Source organism: Clinocottus analis, unplaced genomic scaffold (assembly GCF_023055335.1).
Source record: "Clinocottus analis isolate CAN_PGR_092001 unplaced genomic scaffold, fCliAna1.0.p SCAF_13, whole genome shotgun sequence".
NCBI lineage: Eukaryota > Metazoa > Chordata > Actinopteri > Perciformes > Cottidae > Clinocottus > Clinocottus analis.
The window spans coordinates 3,627,501-3,644,839 of record NW_027175854.1 but is presented as its reverse complement, the minus strand read 5'-3'; the positions used below and the strand labels follow the sequence as shown (position 1 = coordinate 3,644,839).

The 17,339-nt window shown below is 42.0% G+C and overlaps 1 protein-coding gene across 3 annotated transcripts in view; it reads right to left on the bottom strand.

The window, feature by feature from the left end:
• Positions 1-38: 38 nt before the first annotated feature.
• The window catches only part of kdm2bb (lysine (K)-specific demethylase 2Bb), a 20,991-nt gene continuing 3,690 nt past the window's right edge, over positions 39-17,339 (bottom strand). Inside the window, exons 7-21 of one of the 3 annotated variants that reach the window (XM_068574734.1) lie at positions 16,456-16,549; positions 16,091-16,244; positions 15,790-15,905; positions 15,347-15,473; positions 14,712-15,118; positions 14,514-14,600; positions 9,629-9,859; positions 8,366-8,509; positions 7,909-7,995; positions 7,447-7,782; positions 6,021-7,093; positions 5,784-5,947; positions 4,357-4,518; positions 3,167-3,385; positions 39-2,298 (exon numbers count right to left, since the gene is read on the bottom strand). In XM_068574734.1, the coding sequence (XP_068430835.1) occupies positions 2,117-2,298; positions 3,167-3,385; positions 4,357-4,518; positions 5,784-5,947; positions 6,021-7,093; positions 7,447-7,782; positions 7,909-7,995; positions 8,366-8,509; positions 9,629-9,859; positions 14,514-14,600; positions 14,712-15,118; positions 15,347-15,473; positions 15,790-15,905; positions 16,091-16,244; positions 16,456-16,549 (3,583 nt within the window). In that variant the 3' untranslated portion in view covers positions 39-2,116. Of the gene's footprint in view, positions 2,299-3,166; positions 3,386-4,356; positions 4,519-5,783; positions 5,948-6,020; positions 7,097-7,446; positions 7,783-7,908; positions 7,996-8,365; positions 8,510-9,628; positions 9,860-14,513; positions 14,601-14,711; positions 15,119-15,346; positions 15,474-15,789; positions 15,906-16,090; positions 16,245-16,455; positions 16,550-17,339 lie in introns of all 3 variants that reach the window. The other 2 variants (XM_068574733.1, XM_068574736.1) reach the window with 2 other exon arrangements.

Here is a 17,339-nt window from a genome sequence, read left to right as displayed (position 1 = left end):
TATATTTTGGAATGTTGAACCTTTTTATTTTGGTAAACAAGAGAGAAAAAAAAAAAAAAACGATTTATTAGATTCAATAAAATGCAGTACTACAAACCAGAAAGTAAAACCCTGCTCTTCTTTTTGTAATCGGCTTGATTTTGTTCTCTTACAGCCACCGGTGGTCGGCATACGATTGATTTTCACATATAAATAATAACAGTCATCTGATAACAGCAATGTATACCACTAACTCACACATAGCTCAGTATTTAAAATGAATTTAATATCTCAAAGGTTGAACTTTTCCTCGAGGCTTTACATGTACATAATGTACAGATCGAACATTTACAGTAATGTACTAAAATATTTCATGAAGACATTTTGCTTTAATAAAAAACAAATTACTAATAAAATGGAAATGTAAACCCACTGAACTGTATCAAGTGATAGTTAAAAAGACTTTATCTTTAAAAAAGTTCATCTATCAAATCATTTAACTGTCGAGCGCGACGTTTGTTAGACAAGTTCAAATAGCAAAATTAGCAATTTTTATATAACTTTGAATCTTAGGATGATGAATAAATGTGTAAACAACAATAAAATGAAAATGCTTCGGAGTTCAAAAATAAATTATTTTTAAAGAAAATAACCAGTGTTAACAAATTTCAGTGGAATCTCCGACTTAGAAAAAAAAAGAACAAACTAAAACACTTTTACATTTGCACAAATCTTTCAGGAAAGTCTTTTTTTTTGCAGCTTCTTCAAATGGCAAAGGCTCAGTGACGTGTTATGATATGGGTTATAATCCTAGTTCATACTCTGTTAAGAACTGTGTATTTGATCTTTATAACAGAGTTTATTAACCTTGTGGTGAGAAGCTGATGTCTGGAGATCGACATGGATTTACCCGATTAGTTTACTGATACAGTCTTTACATCTTTTAAATAAAATATATTCATCTCTGCCGTTGGAAACAATAAATACTATACTTCTCTCTTACTATAATCCCATTTCTGGGGTCATGATAATGTTAAAATATACAGTTTTCATACAGTATATTTCAGCCTGTTTGACTATTAAACACGTCACAGGAAATAAACTGCCTCGTCTAAAAGACTTATGCAAATGTCAGAACTTATTCTGTTGATTGTTGCTTCTTTATTTCTTACATGATTCAGCACTGAGTCTAATTTTTGTATAATGTGGAGTTCAGCTGACAGGAGTAAACAGATGAGTATATTGTCTCAGTTACTATTGACTGTGGTGTAAACATGTGTCTTCGCTGCATGCAGAGCTAAAACGTGTCCGTTCACAAAGCACCGATAATACTAAAGAGTGATGGAAACTGGCAAAGACCTTTGTATGCAGCTACGTCTTAATATAACCCAGTCAACTAGAAGCTGTTAGTAGAATTAGCGGAACATTTTAGTGTTGGAAAGAAAGAGCTTTATAGACTGTACACTGTAAAGTGTATGCGTGAATACATTCATGTATTCATATTTACTGTATCAGTGCAAATTGTATCATTATATGGAAAACAGAACATACAGTACCTTTTGGGCACTGAAACATAATATAATATAAAAACACGCACAAACAGAAGCTACCATCCTACAGTTTGGCAACACATCATTAGACCTTTGTCTCTCAACAATTAAGAGCTTAACAGTAATGCCGATTGATTATCAATTCCAACGGTATGATGCTGTACAGTGGTGCAATCAATACTGCACATAAATGTATGAAACACTTTCTGATACAAAAATATTACTCTAATGCAATCAACTTTGCATTGGAACAAAAGATAATCTATGAACACCAAAATATAGTCATGATACGATACATAAACAATCAATATGTAAAGAAATAAATAACTTGTGCAAACAACAACCAAAAAAAAAACAAAAAAAAACATTTTTGCAATGTTGCCTTCACAGGACAAGATTTCCTTTTTTTTTTTTTTTTTTTTTTTTTACATTCTGGCTGAGCAGCACAGCTTCGCCCTGACATCAGATCGACGGAGGCGGACGCCTCCTCGCGTCCGCAGACGTGTAAGTGAAGCCTGCGGTCATCTGCTGCCTCCGTGTGGACAGTAGTTTTACCGCTTGTGAAAGTCACGCAGTCTTCCGTGCTCCTAACTGATCTTTTGCAGCAGCTTCTCTTCTATCAGTTCAAACTGCACGCTGACGGACATTTCCGCAATGAACCGGTCACATCCTTCCTTGCTCACCTGTTTGCAGTATCGCAGGTCGATGTGACAAATGCTTCCACAGCGCTTGAAATAGGTCAGCGACTGGTCTGTGACCCTGTTACAGACTGCAGGGAGAAATGGGGTTAGGAGAAAAAACAACAAAGGATGCTTAGCGCGTCACCTGCACTGACATAAGCTGTGACACGCACCGGGTTAATCGTGTCGTTATGATATTCTGGGATGTGAAATCCTCATTATGGTGGGCAGTGTTTCAGGATTCATGAGTAGCCTGAAGGCCAAAATACTTTTTGCCTTTCAGTAGTTTCCATAATAGCCCTTTAATTCAATGCTCTTCACATTTTATGTATTTCACAGTTATACGTATAAGATGTGGTTCTTTTTTAGCAGTCGTGCATCTTCTATAAATGGTATGAAATGCTATAAACATTTATTTCACAATTTGTGAAAAATTGTCATGCCTCTGAACAAAACTACAACCTCTCTAAAAATGACTTGTACAAAAACTAAACCTTAAAATCCTCATGAAGGTTTGATTTATTGCAGGATTACTGTATCCGACCGTATTAGTTCAAATGAGGTGTGCTCTAATAAACTGGCCTACTTTCACACATAAAAATAGAGGTGTTTAGATGCATTTTTTATTGTACCTTCCAGACAGAACTTTTGGTATCAGAAGCTTTTTAAATGATTCTGCGTTGGCAACTTTATGATAATGAGGTGACAAAATATTCACTGTGCTGCATTGCACATCCGTCCACAGTTCATTTTCAACCTGTGATGGCTGAAACAACAGTCACTGTCTGGAAGGACATAAAATAACACCGATAACTCAAATCAAATACTTCCTCATTCATATTCATTGGACGTGTATAGACACCACAATTCAATACGTCTAACAAGTTCAGGATTTAGCCCTTCGGGGGAGCAAGTCAAATGCAGGCAGGCTAGCAGCCAACAAAGACAGGCTCCTACCTGACAGGTTGATGTCAGTGAGCGAGTCTCTGGTGGTCGTCCCTGCAGCGGTCAGGATGTTGACGGACTGGTCCGTGACGTGGTTGCAGTAGCTGAGGTCCAGCTTGGACAGCGAGGGCATGTAACGTATGAGGAGGCGCAGAGACGTGTCTGTGATGTCCAGGCCCGCCAGACGCAGGTCCTCCACATTACGCAGTTTACTCCTGTTGTCCAACTGACCTAAAGAGTTGCAACGAGATAAACGCGTGAATACTTCTGACCACATTGATTAGCCTTGTGCAAGAAGACAGATGTTTGAGACACAATCATGGTAAAGGGGCTTTTTTCTGTAGAGAGTCCCATCTAACAAGCATCATGTTGTATGTATGGCTGGTTTCTGAAAGCTAGATGCGGTTTATTCCTCTGTGCCAGTGACCTCTCTTGTCCTTTAAACACTATGGAAAACACATGAATGAGCCACAACGGTGCACTTAGGATAAACATTTGCGCCGTAGTTTATTTGTTGGTTTAAGTCCCGGTTAAAAGGGAAGTTAGAAGGTTTTCAGTGTCTGTAACGTTTGGTGTTTTTCAGTGAAACAGAATATTTGAGCGGTGTTTAGTTACGTGAGGGGTTTAATTAAAATCCTTCACATTTGATGCGTGATACGGATCGACTGTCGCTGCACACAAACCTCCCCTGTCGCTGAAAGTTGCAGGTTGATTGATTGATGGATGTCATGGTATTATTGCTTGAAACTGGTTGGTACGAGCTAATTTAAGCACACGTCATATTTTGTTTTACAGGAAGTAAACATGTTTGGATTTTGAAATAAAAATAGAAACAAAAAAAAAACTATTTAATCTCGACTTCAACCCCTTAAGCACCTTCCTGCTATAATCACTAGAGGGCAAAGTGTGTATTAATGAAGTGATATTTGTCACAAACAAATGCAGCTGTTCAAGCAGCATTTGCTAAAAACTGCTGTCCAGCTGTTCAAAGAACTTATTGATCTGTTTCTTAAATTAAACCACATATTTGCGAGCCTTTTCTTATATTTTAGTATGTATAGGTTACGCATACAATATCCATTTCTCGCAATAATTTCTTATTCCAAATAATAACAGCAGTATCCTATTACCCCATGGTAATAGCAGTAATAGGAGTAATGGCTCACTCACTCAGACAGTGTGTGTGATTTGCAGGTCGGTACCTGGCCTGTTGTCTGTAGGAGGCGACAGCAGGTCCCTCATTTGGGCATCTTTCAGTCCCTCAACCCACTGAACATCCAGAGTTCGCAGAAGAGGACAGCTGGAGGTGCAAAGAGCAGAGACCGCCACCCAGGAGCATCCCGACAACAGCAGCACACGCAGACCTGCAGAAACAGCGAGGACACACAGAGCCTCGTGTCAGACAGCTTCTACATCAAGAAACAAGTCACCGATCTGCTGCAAATGATAGAAAATGTGTTCTTTGTGGCCAAATATACTACAGGCTCTCATTCAATCTGTTGAAGAAGTCTGCCCTATTTTTCAATTTATACGTCTCCAGAGTTTTTCGTTGATCTGTGGTCACATGGTCACAAAATAAACCAACACAGAAGCCGTGAGTATTCTCATCTAATTAGCTGAGTGATCCAGCAAAGACGTTTAGGAGCAACAAAGGAAACCGTCTGAATTCACGCAGCCTCTGGAGACACAATTATCCATGTCGAGGATCCACACGAGGTCGTAGGAGAATTTTACCTCATTAAAAACTACAAAAAACTATTCAAAACTTGAAACGGTTATTTTACTGTCCTTGGGATGAAAAGTGTTGGAGTCTTCAACGAGGTAAACGGGTTGACGAGGAAGTCACATGGTTCTAACAGATACACATGTACGGTGAGTGAGTCCTCACATCTCTGCTTTTAACAAGTTAAACTTTGTTTCTTTTTTGAAAAGTGTTCCTTTAATCCAGTGGTTCTCAAACTTTTTTCTGTCGCGCTCCACTTTGGAGGAAGCAAAATGTTCCGACAACATGGGTCCAACTTTTTGAGACTCCTCAATCCGTTCTTTTTTAATTAATAGATTAAAGAAAATTGAAATCCCTTTCAAGTAAACCAGATTGCTCCATCTGACAAAAACTAATAACAAGTGCAATCACTTTGTTAAAACAATGCAAATAAAGTCATATATGTGCAAAAAAATAACTCATATTTGGCAAACCCCAAGGAAGCCGGTTGGGTCCTTGTTTTCTCCCCATAGTTTCCTGTTGAAGTGTCCTTGAGCAAGACACTGAAGCCCCAGAGCTTCACAGCAGCACAAAGCTCCTTGATTACTAATGATGAGTAAAATGCAGAGAATAATTCCCCCACTGTGGGATTAATAAAGGATTCTTTAAAAAAAAACTCCCCCCGCGCCCCACCTGTAATACATCCACGCCCCACTAGAGGGTCGCACCCCACAGTTTGACAACCACTGCTTTAATAAAACAATGTAGTGAGGTAACTAAATGTCAAAAGGCCATCAGATGCTTCCCGTCTATAAAACACCACTAGTTGTTGTTACACAAACACACAACATGATCTAAAAAAGTGCCTTATTGCCATTGATAAAAAGACAAACCCAGTGTTGTGTTTTGCTGCTCGATTGTCGTTACCTGGCAGTCTGTTGATGAGCCAGCTGAGCTGTTTTTTGGAGATGTTGGTCCAGCTGAGGTCCAGCGCTACCGGCTGTCTCCGGATGATGCCGCTCAGCATGAGAGGTGTGATGGACTTACAGCGGTTCAGATTGACGTGCTTCCAAAGCCTCTTGTCGCAGCACCTGGAGAGACACGCGGCCGTTACCTTACATTTAGACGTTGCCTAATGAAGCGCGGAGGACGCGTCGTGCTCACCATCTGTTCCAGGTCCGGCAGACACGCATGCACACACAAAGATCTCTGTGGGTCAAGTGAGCGAACACTGCCATCCACATCTCTCTTCGCATCACGTGCGCCTCGCCGTCGGTCAGCGGGAGTCTGTCGGGCGGCGGACTGATGGGAGGGGGCCGGATCACGTGACGCTCCATCTGGATGCATTTCGGCGGTGACCGGCAGGGGAGTGGCCGCGGGCAAATGGCCGTGATCTGCGTGCCTCTGTTCCAGCTCAGCGGCGAGTAACCGCGCGGCGTCTCGTTGGCCTCCCTCCCGCTGTGTCGCAGCCAGTCGCCCAGGTCGCTGCTGCCGTTATGAAGGGGCCAGCGAGGCTTTTGGTCCTCGACTTCGTTCTCGGGCTCCGTTTTCACAGGCCTGTGGTTCTGATTGGCCGAGCCGTCCTCCGTCTTCAGCGGCCGTCTGTTGTGATTGGCCGACCCGTCCTCTGTTTTAAGGGCCCTGCGGCTCTGAGTAGTGCTGGAGTCCTCCGTTTTTAGTGCTCTGCGGATCTGATTGGTCACTGAATCCTCGTTCTTCAGCGGTCGGCGGTTGTGATTGGCTGAACCGTCCTCCGTCTTCACTGAGCCGTGGTTTTGGTTGGAGAGGCCGTCTTCTGTCTTGGGAATCTCCTGGTTGAACTCTTTGCTCAGCTCTTTGTTGGGGAGGCGGCGACGCTGATGGCGAGCCTTTAGCTGAGCAGAGTTCTTCTCTTGTGCTTCTCCTGAGTCGCTGCTCGGTCCAGCTCTGGGAGAGTTGGTGGATTGTTCGCTCTCTCTGGCTGCAGATGTTCTTAGAAGTGGACTTAGCAGGACTTTGGCTTTGTCTTCTGCACCGCTGTCTCTCTCTTTTTTCACTTTCTCCTCTTCCCGTCCCTCCTTGTCTCCTGCTTGGTCCTCGTCATCATATTCATGTTTCCCCTTGAAATGAATCCTGTCCAAAGAAAATCCGTCTTCCTCCTGATCCTCCTGCTCATCCTCTTCGTCGCCGTGATCATTCTCTGTCTTGATTTGCCGCAACAGCTTCGGAGTCAAAGGATCCTCAAGTTTTGAAAACTTCTTCTAAGAAAGAATATAAGACAAATAATTGTGTTTTTAAACCAGTTGTGTCAGTTTAGCAGTGTGGATTTTAGGATAGTTTTTGCATATTTCAGCTCACTGAAAATGAGCCTTGGCAAAAAACATCTTCTGCAAATTGAGTTGATCCTGCTGCCAAGAAATTAAAGACTCACATGTTCTGTTTTCCGAGCAATTTATGTAAAGTGTAAAGCTGCAAAAAGAATGAACCGCTGAATGGACCTTGCAGTTAAATTATTTGTTATGAACTCCTGTTTTCAAGGTCCAAATTCATTATTAACGCCATGAAGGACTCTCCTCTATTCATTAAAACTGATAAAAAATGATGGTCTTACCTTCTTTTTCACAATTACAGGTTCATCATGGGTGTCAAAGAGCTTCCTTTTCTTCCTCAGTGGGTTGTCCTCCAGCCTTGGTCGCAGCGTACCGTCCAGAGACAGCAAGGGAGGACGTTTCTTCGGAGGCTCTTCCTCTTTCCTCTTCGGGATTTCCTCCCGCTCCGCCTTTCTCTTCACAGCGGACGTTGTTGTCAAAGCTGTAACAGTTGCTGTGGCCAACATCGGCGGGTCCGGCTCCTCTTTTGAATCCCGGTTTAGCCGTGGTTCTTTCAGCAGCGAACCAGGAAGGTTTGACGCATACTTAAATCCTGGCCCCCGTTTTTGCTTTGAGGCCAAAAGGTTAGAAAAACAGAGAGCACAACTGTATTTCTCTGGTTCTGAGTTTCTGAGACTGTCTTCACTTTTGACTCAATCATTTCATGATTCATACACATACTAATAGTCCGTACAGATACTTACTTTTCCTGTTTTTCCAGCATGATTGCACTTTGGGCACTCCCAGCAGTTTGGCAATTCATCATTGACAACTCCGTTTGAATCTTTCACCTAAAACAAGAGGACATACAGATCACGACTTACAGAGGCTTTCCTGCCTGACTTTCAGGCACACGTGACCTCACACACATTGCATTCTTATTCGATACAAAACATGCAATAATTAAGCTATCATTAATAAAACGCAACATCTGATTCCTCTAACACTAATTTCTAGTTGACAGATGTTGTGGTGTCGGGTTCACCAAACGTGGATTTGAACTTGACCATCAATAAGCTGTTAAATCCTTCAAAATACTTTTCAGTGTGTGTTCAGCTGCATTTGCTTCATTCAGCATTAACATTGACATCAGCAGCACATCCACTTGGTTCGTCACTTTGTCCGACGACATTCAACACGTACTGATGTTGACTAATTTACCTTAAGACAGTTAGGATGAACAATCTCATTGCAGATGGAGCACTCCATGAGCATAAGGTTAAACTTTTCCTCCTCATCCTCCACTGTGTCCTCTTTGCCTGCCTCTCCACAGACGAGACACACTGCTGTGTGTGGCAGGACAGGCTGCAGACAAAAACAGAGGCTTGAAGATTTGAGGCTGCTGTATCAAACTAATATCCTCTTTAGGAACAATTGCACTCGTCCACAATTGTGCCTGGCGGACTATTTAACTCACACTGTCACTCACAATGCACTCAAGTGAGTTCGCTATCTGCGATGTCTTGGGTACATGTTAACTGTGGATGAAACAATATATTGAGCCAATTTATATGGTTGAGTGAGATATGTTTTGTTGTTTTCGTATTTCATAGTCGGCCACCACCGTTTCAATTCGACGTTTTTTATTTGCATTTAATTGTATTCGGTGAATTCAATGTCATGAACTTAACAACCTGCAAATTGTTTGCCGATTTAGCAAACAAGCAGGTTGCATCACCCGAAACAAACGTTTCAGCCCAGACCGTGATTAACTGAGGCGTGTTCTTCGAGTTACTCAGCATAAGGTGTACATCCAGAGTGGGTTGAGCATATTGGCATGTCATCTTAAAAGTGTGACACAGTTGCTGAAGAGCGTCAGACTGCTCGGGTGGGATACAGGGACAGATGCCAAGTCTCCCTCACGCTCTCGTTTATCGTGTTCATTCATTCAGAATGAATCGTTCTCATTGTTTTTGTATATGATGCAGAAACAATCAAACCAGTCTCTCTGCATGTCTCTGTCCTTGGTGCTGAAACATGCAAACGCAGTCTTTGTCTCTCTCCATGGTCTTCTGTGACTCCTGCTACAGCTGCTGCAAATACGTTCTTATATTACACGTGTGTTACTACCATAGCAATCAACTGAAACACCCTCGTAATCACCCTGTGGTGCCCGAGCAACAATGTTGAGCACCCGAGCAACAACCTCACAACCACATGGACACACCCAAAACCATTTGTTCCAAATTTAAGGAAAGCAAAAGGAGAAAGTTTGAGATTTGAAGAAATTAGTTTAGAAACTTGACACTACTCACATGTCTGCACGCTGAATATGTCGCGAGAGCCAAATTGCAGTTCGACGAGCTATCGGCAAGCTTTTGAGGGTTTTTTTTGAGAGAGCCTTGTTTTCAGTCTGTATGCTAAGCTAGGCTAATCAGCTCACGTGCTGGCTGTAGCTGAGAACGTTATGGACAGTGAACTTACTGCAATGCACTGCCTCATGATGCAGGATTGCTTCATGCGGCCCGGCCCACCGAACTTCTTCATGTCCTTACAGAAGTGGCACTCTCCACACTCTGTGCGCAGGCATGCTTCACACTTCCGACAGCGCGTCCTTCTCCTCCTGGCACCAGATGTTCCCCGACCAGCTGACAACTTGACTGCGGATGCAGGAGAAGCTGCCATCTTAGGTTTTGGCCGGTTGGGAGGCCGGGGCTAAAGGGGATAAAGAGGGAACAGCGTCATGAACCTAAACTTAGAAGGCAACACATATTTCTCAAACAGGTATCTAAAAGGTCAGATAAATACATTTGTTGCTATGAAGGTTGATGTATTATTCTAGAAATATTTAGCGACAATATGATGCCGACCATGTATGCTACTTATAGTTGAATATGTCAAATATAAGTGCATTCACACAATAATGTGAAGCAAATGTGTAGTGTGTAATGTGTCAAAAGCAGAAAGCATCATTATTATCTTTCACAAAGAAGACTTCAGATGCTTTAGAAACATTATCTCTCTAAGTACTAAATTATAAATAAACATTTTGCCTATTCAATGTTGTTTTGTAACCAAAATGTCAGATTAAAGTACATTTAAAAGTACTGAATCGCATTGCTTTTCAATTATTAATGGTGCTTTGGCTCAATAATAAGCATTTATAACAATGTACATATTATATTAAATTGAGCTGGGGCCAGTGTTATGGAGGATGTAGGCATTAATCCCTTGTTTCTTTTCTTTTCTTTTTTGTAACCGTGGGTCAATATCCTAACACAAACACATCCATATATTAATATATACATATCTACAAACACAAATTCAATGATGTTAGTTGTTTTTTTCTCCATCCATGGCTGTTCAAGCCCAGGATCCAGGAGAAAAACAAACAAATTAAGAATGTCCCTGGGGCTATCATCCAAATTTAGCACTTCACTTGCTTGCATGTTTCTACTTCAAAGAAAAACTGCACTTACAGCTACATATCACACATGGAGCCATTATTCTGTGTGAGGAGGGCGCCGACTGATTTACAGCGGTGCACATTAAATGTGCTCTATTTGATAAAACTGTCTAACGTAGATGAGACGCTTTTGATCTCCATCATTATTGTTCTGGTATTACACATTCTGCTCCTCCTCAGGCTCAGAGCCCGACCACAACAACATATTCTTACCGTGAAAACCACATGTCAAAGAACTGCAAACTGTGCCGTGCGAGAAAATATGTGTGAGGTGAAATAAACAAGGAGAGCAAAAGACTGCAGCTCTCGGAAAATGAAGATCAGATTTCTTTAGTTACATCGGCAGTGCAGATTCTCCTGGAGTCAGCATAGCAACAGCAACGTCCCATTCCCTAACAGAACAGTCTATGACACACTGACTTGTAACCAATAAGAACTGTAATGACACCCTCTAACAGAAAGAGAAAAGAAAGCTCAATCTCGGGCACATTACGATAATTTATTCTAACAGTAGCCATGAAATAGCCTGGCATGGGCAGTCAGATATGTGTTAGCCAGACAGGATTAGAGTGAAATATTGGGGGAGGTAGGGCTTGTGCAGTCTGCGCTGGACTGTTCTGGGGTACTCAAGGGGATTACAGGCAGGAGGTCTGCTCCAGAAGAATACTGGTATGAGGCCAAATATCCAAAAAGACACACACCGTGATCTGTAATTTGCCACTTCTTACAAACACGAGACAACCATGCTGCTCATGTCAGATCACATTGAAAAACATGTCTGATTACACCTGAAACCTAAGCTGCAACTGCTCGTAAGAGGCAAAGTAAAAGGTCCTTCAGAAAGATGTCCATATTGTGCCCTTATCTCCCCGTCCACTGTGTGAGTGATCTCTACAGCAGATATCCCGCTGATGTTCGGAATAACATTAACAAATAAATACACTACCTATCACTCGTAGTAAGTACTATCTGTCTGAAGTGTTGTTAGTTTTTACTGTAGCATTAGTAGCTGTCGTATACACACCACTTCACAGCACATCATGTACACGTTTCCTCAGTGCCAGGACAGTAAAAGTAACCAACGAGTAATTCAGTGGCTCTGCAAAGCTCATTCAGCTGGGAGACATGATGAGAAGCAGATTGTAATGTTCATTGACGCTGGCTTGGAGCCTCTGAAGCTACTGTGGAGAACAGTGGAAATCCATTACTGTGGATATACTTAACATCACCTTACACACACATGGAAGACAGTGCATACTGAGCACAGATTGCAGAAACAACAGGACACATTGTTTTATCAAAAGCCGAAGAAATTCTAAATCAGAAACACACAACATTGCTTTTCAAAGCCATGAACACCGTCCTATTTTTTATGACATTTCTTAAATTATCATTGTTTCTTTTTTATACCACTGGGAATATATGTAGTAAAATGAATTTGCAAAAATAATGTGCTCACGAGTTCTTGAGGGATTAGTTTCTTGTAGCTTTAGAGGCGCTTTGCATGTTGTCAAGTTGATGCTGTATTTGAAAAACAAAGACAAAAACTTTCTCTCGTACACGCTATGTTGTGTTTAGCCCAGATTTGACATACAACAAAAGGAAAGTGGAACAAGTAAACTTAAGTAAAACCTCTGGAGAGGATAGTTACTCAGAAGATGAGGATGGTTGACTGAACAACAGCAACAGTGTCGATCAGTAGAAACACTGCAGAGCACACTTTGGAGATATAGCTGGTCCTAAATTAAGTATAAAGTTGTTCACACTGGTACTGGCTGCTTTTGCGCTACACTCCCTAAAATTTAAACTTGCTCTAAACTTGCTCTTTGGCATATATTACATAATAGCCCTGGGCCTAACTAAATGATAATTGTGACACAAAGAACAGGTGTATTCACATGACTGGAACAAACAGAAAATGTGTGACTTGTAAAAAGAAAAAAAGAGCCAAATGGACTTCTGCAGTCAATGTTTTTCCAAACCAAATGCGGCCAAAGAATTAAAGTGAGGGGGTGTGGTTCAGAGTTAACTAGAGCACATATTCAAATTAACTTTCCACATTTCTTGCTGTGTAAGCAAATGTCTCTCAGCCAATAACACAGAACAATATAACACATTCCTTTCATAATAACTGCTTTCTAATGAACACGTAACCTTTTTTTGGTTTCACACACACACATTCTCATATTTGTATCTGGTTACAACCAAACCATGAAAGATTAATCCTCTGCATCTACATGAATTTCCATTCCTCAGCTTTGAAACAACCAATAGCAGCCCCGAGGCTCTGAGCTATATAAACACAGCCTTCTCCTATTGCTGACAAAAACACACAACCACACACACACACACACACACACACACACACAGCCAACCTATCAGAAAAAAACAAATGGCAAAAAGCAAAGCCCAAGCACATAAACTGAATGAATGCGTTTCTCTCCAGGAAGCTCCATTTCCTCGCTGCCCTGAGATGCTGCACACTGCTCTGTCTGGCACAAGCATTCCTCTGGTGGCCTCACTACGCCTGCCTGCAGAGGTTTCGTGTGCTAACCTGCTCAGAGTCTGAATCGTAGTCCTCATCATCAGCGCTCAGCGACATGGCCATGGCTGGTTTTCACGCATCGTTCAGCTCACAGCGAACTGACATGGCTGCAGTCTCCTCCTCCTTCTACTCCTGCTACTGCTGTCTGGCCTACAGCCCTCCTACTCTAAAGCTCCACAATACCACAAGCAGATGTAGGAAACACAGACAAGCTTGCCTCATTAATATGGGTCCACTCCCAGGAAAACAGGAGGGGTGTTTAGAAGCGCGGGGCCAATGGGAGGCCGCTGTGCATCAGAATATGTACTGGGGGTGTCTGCCTTTATCCAATGAGGAGACGAAATGCAGAGACGGTGTTGTCATATTCATGATGGGTATCACAGGGAGAGGAGCGAAGGCTCCACACAGCCAATAGAGCCAGATGGCATCTCATTACAAAAGGCAAACAAAAAGAGGCCCCACTACCAGCAGCTGGCCTCTGGAGGGACGGGTGGGGGTGATCCAGAGGGTCCATAAAACCAAGAGAAAATCGCCTCCATACATTCAGATACAACACATCCCACCCACCTCCTGTTGAGGCACCATGCATCTATATGGACAATTCATTATTTATAGAATGTTTAAAAGTGTAATATATAAAATATAAAACAATACAGTTATCAATGTGGAACATGCAAACATACTTTATTCATTGTAATTCATATTTTAGTTCATTTTGGCTCACATTCCTTTGCACCTACTGTATTTTTCACCACAATTAAATATGTATGTCTTCACATTTTTATAGTGTAAAAGACAGACACAAATATATAGTCTCTACATAACAAATAAACACTGTACGTCTGTGTGTCATTTCAACAATAGTTGTTTTGACCTTTTCATACTAGATATAGAGGGAAATGAAGGAGCTCTTTTTTTCTTTTTTGATTTAGCTAATAAATATAAAAGCCTTGATTTTGACCTTCTTACGGCCTCCTGCTCAGCTCAAGACACAATGAACTCAAAAGATAAAGCAAATAGACGCACTTCAGACCGGCAAGTGTCAAGTCAAGTCTGACAATATACACATTTTTACATGAACTTTGTCTGAGGGCACATAATGTGGCCATATCATTTTAACTTCTTGAAAACCTAAACTGTACTCCCGCCATCTCGATATGCATTTATAAATGTAGAAATGTTTTGGACAGTGCAAAGAATGTTTCTCAAAATTAGCCTTTCAGGTGAAAAGTTCAGAAACGTCATGCACCACGAGTCAAGTGACCGGTGCCTGGGGTCAAACCAGGCTTTGTTCATCGCATCTGTTCAGCTTCTTCCTATTTCTATGGTACAATATTTGGTCACTGAGGTGTTCTTACCTTTATACTTTTCTTTGGCCAGTAAACCACAGGAACTCCAGTGATGGCTAATTTGGGGTCGTCATCAGCATGTTCTTTTAACACAACCTAGACAGCCACAGAGAACACACAAAAAGTAGAAGAGGCCTTTGCCGTGTCTATTGAATGGCATATATTGTGAAAATGGCTGTGTACCGTGTCCTTTGTTTTGTTTCTTACCTTCATGTCTTCCAGCAGAGCTTGTGGGTTCTCTATTCCCTCGGGAACACACTTCTTATGTTCAGGGAGCGACTCCAGCTTCTCTACCAGCGTCCTAAGTCCGCTCAGTTCAAACTCCGTCAAGTGCATCCATTTATTCGGAGACTCCGAGGCTGGAGAGTCAGATGGGGTTTGAGGGAAGTCCAGAGAGGTGGAGCCGGGATTACAGCTGTCCTCAGAGTCAACAGATAAAACAGCTTTGAGGTGCTGGCCCCTCCGGTTGTCAGGAGAGCAGGGCCCATCCTGGGCAGCTTTCTCTGGTTTGTCACTCTGGCCATCCCTGACTTGAGTCTCACATGAGTCCTCGTTCATGTCCTGGCTCCTTGAGTCGGAGGAGGGGCTCTCTGTGTTTGCCTTGGTCTCATCGTCTAAAATTGACAAAATGAGAGAAAAATTTGTTGTATCAAATGACTTATCATGATTCCACGTTTTTCCTTTGTTTTGACGAATGGAATGGATGAACTGGAAATTGCAAAGAATGCCTCCTATGATGCACATTGTACTGAAACAGAATACCTGACACGTCCGATTACACAGTAACCCACAATGCACTCCTCCAATAGGGATGAGCAACTGCATTACTTAATTTCCCTCACCCGTTAGCACGGGCTCTTTGCGGGTCTCCTGAGAAAAGTAGGAGCGTTTGGTGAGACAGTGCAGGTATCTCTCCAGGACATACCAGCATATCTCAAAGTAGAAGGGGAACCGGAACTTGGAATGAACCTGAAGACAGAGGAAAAAAAAAACATTTAGTATTAACATGCACTCAGGTTATCTAGTTATTGTTGGCTTTTTGTCGCGCTGTCACTTTGTCACTCCCAAATATTTTGCCCTTCAATTTTTATCCCTTACTTCTCTTTCAATCTCAGGCAAATCAATGTCTCCGCCCTCACATCTCTCATTCTCCTTTCTCTCTCTCTCAGATGAACTCTTCACCTTGCCCTGGTTCATCCGAGAGATTGATCTATCATGTATCTTAACGTATTGCGGAGCAGGCCGGCGTCGAGCCACACAGTGGAGAATCCCGCGAGGCTCCTACCTTCGTCCTATTCTCTATCTCATGGATGGTAAGCTGCATAGGAATGTTGAAGCTGTGCAGAATATTGCCTCCAAATACCAGCGTGTCCTCTGGAGTGTAGACAGCATGAATCCACCCTTAATTACAAAATAAGTACAAGACATACACAAAAGAGATACTGAGCATACAGAGGATTCATACAAATTCACATTGTTGAAGAATACACTGTATAATAGTCAGGTAAAGCCCGCTGTTACTGTTCATCGAAGAGGCCACTAATCTTTTCCTGCATGGCCACTTTAAAACAAGCATGCCAACACACCAGACGGGATGAAGAATGTGTATCCTTGCTCGAGCTCCACTCGCTGGCATCCATCAGCTCGGTCTCCCAGGAAGATATCACTCTGCTTGCCTGTCAGGACCCAGTCCTCATAAAGGGCAAGGTTATGAGGGGTTGGAGGCACGAGCCAAAATACCTAAGGAGAAGCAGAGGTGTTTTTATTTCGAGCTTACACTGCACAGTCAATGCCAGGTTTGGTGCAATATCAACTCTGAAACTGTTAGAAACACTTTGCATTAGCAGACATACATTTTCTTAATTTCTCCCCTTAACGTTCAATAAAACTAAACTATAAAAGGAAGATTTGTTGCACAAAAAAAGCAGATAAGAGACGAGAATGAACTTACTTTCTGTCCCTTGAATACGTGATACCAAACGGAGGTTCCGCCAAAATCGATGTGGAAGTCTGTGTAGCAGCCCTTCACACTCATCAAACAATACCTGGAGCGGAAAAGGAGACAACAACAACATTCTAAAGAAGAATTGTGTAGATTGGCAGGATGTTCAAGTCCTTACAAGGAAAAAAAACAGCTCAGCCAATTAGATGGCAGCGGTATTCTCAGCTGTGTTTTGCTGAAAACAGCAGCTAAAACACCACTAGAAATAACAAGAGCACTACAGCATAGGAAACTGATCACAACGAGACAGCGCCCCTCCACTGGAAAATAATTGAGGAACGAGTAGCACTCCGAGATATAAATGGTTCAGTAAATTAGCCAGATGTGAGCAACTGACAAAAATCTAACCAACATGTATACACAAAAAGAAGACATTTTAAAGAAATCTATATAGTATTATGACATGAATCCTACAGAAAGATAATATAATGCTTGAAACAAATGGTGAGCTAGTTCGCCTGTAGTTAGGCTACAGTTAAAAAATATAACAGCTAACATCAAGATCAGTCAGTTAAGATGCTGAATAGTGTGGCTACCATTTCGCCACCATTTACGTAGGTTCCTCTTGGAGAAGAGCTTACGATTAGGCACTTGGTCGCTACGTTTTTAGAGGTTGATGGGAAGACATTTTCCGAACACATACAAATAAAAAGAACAGAGAAATAATACAGACGAGGTGGCGAAGTGGGGGGGGGGGGGACGCTGGAGATGTCCGTGATGATTGAAAGGGAAACATTTTATATGAATCTCTTGATGGTTTTTGGGGAAAATCCTACATTGCCGGCATGAGAGATAATAATAAAATAAAGAAACATGGAATAATAATTTAGGGC